We start from the raw sequence: 7,087 nt of genomic DNA, 5'->3' as shown, positions 1-7,087 counted from the left end.
CAAAAACTGTTTCTTGAAATTTGAGGGTTTCCTTGGAGGAGAAGGGAGCAGAAAATATGACTGGAGGGGTCACAAAGGTAGATACAAAGCAAGGTGAAGAGACTTGAAGGGGGGAAAAACAATGGCTGTCAGAGATCACAAGTCTGAACTGTAGTAGACAAGACCACAGTTCAGTGTGAATAAAACTAAACAGGGAATGGTGTTCCTGGCCGCAGCTCCATGGCCATAGCAGATGTGAGAGTAGAACAGCTACAGACCTTGAAGGAAGCAGAGGATTCATCTGCATCCACACACACACGCACAAAGGATATGCTGCCCTACTCTCATAAATACACAGACATGCAGAGTTTGGATACCTGCTTGCCTGAGCCTGCTCCAAGACTTCACCTGGGGTAGTTGGTTAGTGTAAAAAATCCAGTAGGGCCCAGGTGTGGAGTAAGATGATGAAATTTCATTATTTCTTTTTCATTTTATTATCGGTATATCCTAGACTTGTTGTCCATTACCTGTAGCAAATTAAGAAAAATACTTGGTTTTTTTTGCTACAGGATATTTTAAGTCTTTCCCCCTTTAAACAGTTAGAATGCCATCAAATATTATATTCTGAAAAGGTTATCAGTCTTTGTTTTAAGGTAAATGAATCTCAGAGATAACTCAGAAAAGATGTATTTCCAAATTTGCATTTGGAAATATTAACAGTTCCTGCTTATGATGAAGAGTGGGCTTTTTTCTTTCATCTGCAACACTGCTATTTGCAATTCTGATGTGCCTTCTTAGGTCAAATATCCCTTTTTCTTTCATATATGGGGTAGGTCAATAATCTAATGGTGTCTGAGCTCCACATATTAGTGTATTTTGGAAAACATGGTAATAGCACATGGAAATAACACTCAGACTGCACTAATTTTAAGACATATTTAAACTGACATATACCTTTTTCCTATGTAGATATATGCAATGAAGAAGGAAATGATTTTATGAATTTTGTGTCCTAGTTTTAAATGAGTATGCGTGAAAAACCAGCCACATTTTCATTTATTGCCATCAGAACTAATGTAAACCTACATGTAATGACCCCAGTTCTCCACAAGAGTAAGCCAATAGCTTAAATACATCTTTTCAAGTAAATGTTTTAAATGTGATACTTGCGGAATGACTCTAGTCCTCATTTAAATCAGTGGCCCTGTTCCCACTGCTTCATGGGACCAAGATTTTCAAGACCAGTCTTAGTAAGTCTGTATGTACAATACAGACTTACATGACTATTAATAATTTGAAAACTTCATGAGGAATTATATAAGAGTTGCAGTATACCTCTGAAAAAATCCAGTCATAACGCCTCTTAAGTCTGTGAACAAAGATGATTACCCAAATGTCTCTAAAAACAGTGCGGAGAATAAGCTTGCTTGGCAGTGGGGTTCTCATTGTCAAGGCTATCATTATCCATTGCCCAGACACATGCTTTTATTCTCTTGCTATACCCACAGTACTATCCAAAGTTGAGGAATGTTTTGGGGTTGGTTTGCTTCAGGTTTTTGGGGGAGTTGGTGTTTTGTTTTTGTTGGGGTTTTTTTTTGCTGTTTTGGTTTGCTTTTTCACAAAAAAGGGAAAAAGGAGACAACAATGAGTTTGCTTATCCAGCTTTGAGGTTGGGTGGATACCAGGAAAATGCTCGGTGCTTCAGAAAGTTGAGCAGCATGAATGCTGAGGGCTACTCACTCCCTCTGGAAATCAAACCTAACATCATCTCTGGCTTGGCACTGTAACACAAGATGCCTAAATTAAAGGGTGTTATTCTCTATTTCAGTGACTTCTTCAGTGCCTTGAAGCAAGCAGGAAACAAAGATTGCTACTATCCTCATCTCCAGACCGTCCTCATTTAAACATAAAATGTGGTTGTGTTTTCCCCTCTATAAAAATGCATACAAATTATCATGTTATTTATTTTAAATGTTCTATGATTTGTATAATGTCATGACATTAGATATCTGGAATACTAATGTTTTGAATTCATTATATTATTTTAGTGTTAACTAAAACTATAGTGGTGTTTAAAGTTACAGTTGTTGTATGAAGTACATACAAGTGACATTCAGCTTTATTTAAAAAATATGGAACAAATACACAATTTTTATCCCACAAAGCACATTTTACAGTAAATGAAGAGCAATGTAATTTTCATCAGAATTTGGAACTAAGGTAACTAAAAATGTCACTGATAACAATTCTATTGTAAAGTGGGGAAAAAAGCACCATATTCTTAAATATAAGCATTTTTACATTCATAAAAATTCAAAACTTTTTTCATTTTGGTAGAGCACTTCAAAGAAATAAAAATTTGTAGTTTAAGTTGCATCATAATCATCTTATCAACATTTTAAATGCTCAGCAGCATATAATATAGAAATAATCACTAAAATGTACATATGAACAAAAAGGAAAAGTTAAAATGAATATGAATGCTAATGTTTTTTTAAAGTGATGCACACATAACTGTTTTTAAAGATATGAAACACATATTTCACGCTTTACTTTCTGGTAACACGAAAGAGAAAAGCCCTCCTAAACATAAAAATCTTGGTGAAGCTGGAGTTTACCTGGCAAAAGGCTCATGAAACATAGAAAGACAATAGAATTTGTCCAACTGAAAATTTAAAAAAAAAAATATATATATATATACATAGTTCTGCATGTCAATGCACAGCAATCCTTCAACTTAGCTAATGTTAGGGAGTTTGATTTCTAAAATCAAATGGAAAATAGATCAACACATGGTAAAGGCATTATATTTAGCTTTGGAAAGGTCCAACTATTAAAAATGCAGAGGTCCTCAAAACATATACCTGAAAGAAATACTAAAGGTACAGGAAATTAAAAACAAATACAAATATCCTATACCATATGAAATACCTCCTGCTTTTTCTGTAAAATATATATTTGCTTAACACTGAGTAGCCTCAGTGCTTTCAGTGAACATACTGCAGTTTGTACAAACTTCCTAGCAAGTCTAGGAAGAATTAGGGCCCAAGAGCATTAAAAAGGTGCTTTTGTTTTCTTTTTTATGCACTCAAGTAACACATGCCAGCCTTCTTGTGAATTAAATTCCTACCGTAAAAAATGCACCTCGATGTCAAAGGCCTCATATCTGAATAAAATGATTGCACAGTCCCACACAGATTTCCTGCATTGTCAAGGATTTCACCATCTCAGGATGCTTATGGCACACTGATATTGGCACTTGTTAAAACTTCCATGAAAACACTATGCCTTATATTTCTTAAATATATATATATGTATATATATATTTGCATAAATTTTAAGGAAAAGGGGACTAGACTTGTATATTTATCATCTAATAAAATAGGAAATCTACATTTAAGCTTTACCAAGTTTTGCCTCTAAATTCATTTTATCATTTGAAGTTTCTGGATGACACAGTTAAATTCATATATGTAAGTAACTCTGTATCACTACTATTGACATTTATTCTGATAGTTCTCCAACAGCAAATAATATAAATGGCTTTAACACATGGAGACATAAACATATTATGACAGATTTCAGGAATCGAACCAGCACTTGTTGTGCAGGAAAAAGCATACTTATTAATAGAATAGTTTCATCCATGATAACAAGCAATGAAATCTAAGTTACCTCATAAAACTTTCTATTGCAGAATTAGGACTGGAATAGCACAAGAACATCAGTTCAGATAACATGAATGATTCAGAAATGTTTTATAACTCATTCCTCAGAACAAAAAGCACATTTATTTGTGCTCTGTTAAATATAGTTTTGTCTTACTTTCTTAAATCCAACTAGGTAAAAATAATTCTTTTATCTAATGGCATATGGAGAATGTACCAATGCAAATAAAGTTTTTGGAGGATTTTTTTTCTATAAAGGAAGAAAAATCCCAATAGGCTACCTCCAAAAATAGATATTTTGTATTAACACATACCATTATTATTTGCACAGAACAATTTACAATATCAACAACTGTGTTAAAAAATAACAACAATTTAGTTCCACTGGACTTGTGCTTTCAGCTGCTCTCTCAGCAAGTACAGACATAGAGCAAATGTGAGAACAAAGTCAGGATTTGTTTCATCCACAGCTCCTGTGTAAGGACTAGCATGGCATGTCCTTTGCTTCTGCAAAGCCCCATTAAAGCACCTGGAATTTCACGACTGCATATACAAATGCATATCAAACTTACCATAAATATCTTACTTATGGCTTGTCTGGTTTTACTCAGTCACTGACTTATAGTGACTTTAACTATACACACATATAAATAAGCTTTCCACAGTTGAAAAAACCAGGAGTACCCGATTACTTTCCTTTAATTTCGTTTTATATCTTATTAGTTATGTGGATAGTTCCCATGCTGCAGCTCCTTCCATCTCCTTTAGCAACATTTGTACAGGCACATTCTATTGTTTTTAAATAATTTCTCTAACAAGGAGCAGGGAGGAGAAATATTCATACAAATAAAAGGGGACATTGTCAATACACAAACTGCTGACACATCCATTAGGTAAATAAGCTAGAAAATTTATTTCCTTTAGTTCTCTCCAAAGGCCTTTGCTAGCCTTGCTTTAGTCAGAAGTTTATTATATTGACAGTATCCTTTCAAAGGAAAATTCCAGTGCAATATAGAAATTATTTTAACCAGTTCATCAAAATCACTAGGGGCCAGACAGGTGCAAATGCATAGACAGGTGTGCACACATACATTCTATATGATGGCCTTGGGAGGGAATGCAGTCTTTCTTGCACATCAAAGAGCAGCAGCAGTTTGCACCTTGGGAGCCTGGCTGGCCTGCTCTGTGGCATCAACAGCCATAGGAAAAAGTAAGTCTGTGCTTCCCACACACTGAGATGCGTAAAGAATTTTAAAAGAGCTGTGTTTCACTGTAGGCTTGTAAAGACATCGTACAAAAACTTTACGTGGGCGCTGCTGACTTGCTCCTACAGCAATGGCTTTTTTTTGCAGCTGAGGATTTAAGACTACTGAGAAAGAAGTAATTTTAAGATTAAAAAGAGTGCTGTATTACTCTGAAAAAAAAAAAAACCAACAAAAAACAGGAGAGAGACAGAAGCAGCCTAACTAGTTTGGGAGTTTTTTTGTTGGTTTTTCTTTTTCTGGGGGGTTTGGTTGTTTTGTACTTTTGGGTATTGTTGTTGGTTGTTGTTGTTGGTTGGTTGTGAAATTCCAGCTATTATAAGGTGCTTTTCACTGTCAACCAATATAGCTCTCGTGGCATCTAAAGTTTTTACATGTAATAACAGAGATTAATACTAATGATTAGTACCAGCAACTCTCCATGACAAAGTCCAAGACAGTTCTTAGTCTAGGGAAACTGTTTTTGTAAATACATTCTTGCAAAATGACTTCATACTGTAGAATCCTTCATGGGACTTGAGCCTACTACTTGCTGAGAAAAAGTGCTAAAACGTCTGGGTGCCTTTGAGAGGTGACATGACTTATATTGAAAGAGGAACAGTTTCTATTTTTATCAGCATTAAAATAACTGTTCACCCAGCACTGCCACAACAATTTCGTTCTTTACATAAATTAGCATTTAGACATCATACCCACATTAATGGATTTGTGGATGTAGGTAGGCTTTGCTCACAAAAAAGTGCTGACATGTTTAAGGCTTAGTGAAGTGCAGAAATACTGTTCTGACAAGGTTTTTTTCCAAAGCTCATACCTCTGTTTTTTTAAACCTCCCCTTCCATCTGAAAAGAAAGCTGGGATTTTGCGCATTAAGTCTTCTGAGGAAAAGCCACGTGTAACACCAATATCAGAAATATCAGTTCTGGCATATGATAAAGGAAAAGAAAGTATTACTAAATGAGTAGTAAGGAGAAAAACTTGATGACTGCTGTATGTAAGTACCAATTTATGTAGTCAGGGATAAAATTCTGGCCCTTCTGAAATCAAAAGCACAGTACTTGCTAAATCACATATGACTGTCACTGTCAATACTGTGACCAACAGATTAATTCCCAGATACTTTTGCAGAAAACAACATAGCTCCTCTTGAGAGTATTATGCTATACACACTTCTATACAGCATCTTTTAAAGAAAAGGTATTCACATAAGTAGAAATCTTGAACATTATTTAGAGGGACTAAAAACCTTTGAAGTACCTTTACTGCTTGAGTTCTCTAGGACTACTGATTAGTAGTCATGATTAATAAAGGTAAGCAATTATTTCTTTTTACATAAATATACGGTCCTCTACTTTTTACAAAGTATCTGATCCATACAATTACCATTCATTTTGCAAATACTTTCCAGGCTTGAATGAAATTTATCTCCAATGAGAGTTACTTCAGTAGAAAGAAGAAAATTTAGATTGTGACCAAAACATGTAACAGAGATAAGGAGAAGGTATGAAAGGCACTTGTGTCCACAACACATTGTCAAATATTCAGAACTTCTGGCAGACGGTTCTAAAATTCTTCATATTTGATGGTTGCCAGTGATTTTGGATGACACTTCAAACAATGCCTCCAAATTTTTGCTTGCCAAAGGGTACTTTTCTTTTTTTTTAATATAAATATTAATCTCCATGCTGTCAGTTCTGAAATGATGAAGATGGATTAGCAGCTTGTCCAAAATATCAGTCAGGCCTTGTAGTAAACACTTTCTAGAAGCACAATCTTGGCAGAAAGCTTTTGAAATTTCAGTCTGCAAATGTCAATTAAAGGTTTAAAAGATTTGTGTGTTGGCAGAGATTAACATTCACTTGTCCTTTCATGTGGAAGAAATTGATCCCTTTCATTTGCATTTTCAGGTTCATCCAGTTCTTCCACAGGGTTCTTTTCTTTCAACCCACTATTTTCTGAACAAGAATCATCATCTCCATCATTACGATGACCTTCAACACTGTGTCTGATGCCATAAGCAAAGTAAATGAGGAAGCCTTCCAAAAGGAAAAAAAAAAAAGTTCACAGAGTTTTCAGGCAAGTAGTGCATTAAAAATGCATATATTTCTCTCTGGCTGAATATATTTTGCAAAGCAATTTTCTTCTTCAGGTATCTGAATCAGAGCTCATGCTTCAGGTCTT

General features: G+C 34.9%; 1 protein-coding gene across 6 annotated transcripts in view; it reads right to left on the bottom strand.

Annotated features, from left to right (window-relative positions):
* Positions 1-2,080: 2,080 nt before the first annotated feature.
* Positions 2,081-7,087, bottom strand: part of SLC7A2 (solute carrier family 7 member 2) — a 55,441-nt gene continuing 50,434 nt past the window's right edge. For all 6 annotated transcript variants that reach the window (XM_051790328.1, XM_051790331.1, XM_051790332.1 and 3 more), the window contains exon 12: positions 2,081-6,942. In XM_051790328.1, the coding sequence (XP_051646288.1) occupies positions 6,755-6,942 (188 nt within the window). In that variant the 3' untranslated portion in view covers positions 2,081-6,754. The remainder of the gene's footprint in view (positions 6,943-7,087) is intronic.

Source organism: Manacus candei, unplaced genomic scaffold (genome assembly GCF_025592945.1).
Source record: "Manacus candei isolate 608988 ecotype Guabito, Panama unplaced genomic scaffold, ASM2559294v1 h1tg000028l, whole genome shotgun sequence".
NCBI classification, from domain to species: domain Eukaryota; kingdom Metazoa; phylum Chordata; class Aves; order Passeriformes; family Pipridae; genus Manacus; species Manacus candei.
Note: the sequence above shows the minus strand (reverse complement) of the source record. Positions and strands in the feature narration are given on the sequence as shown.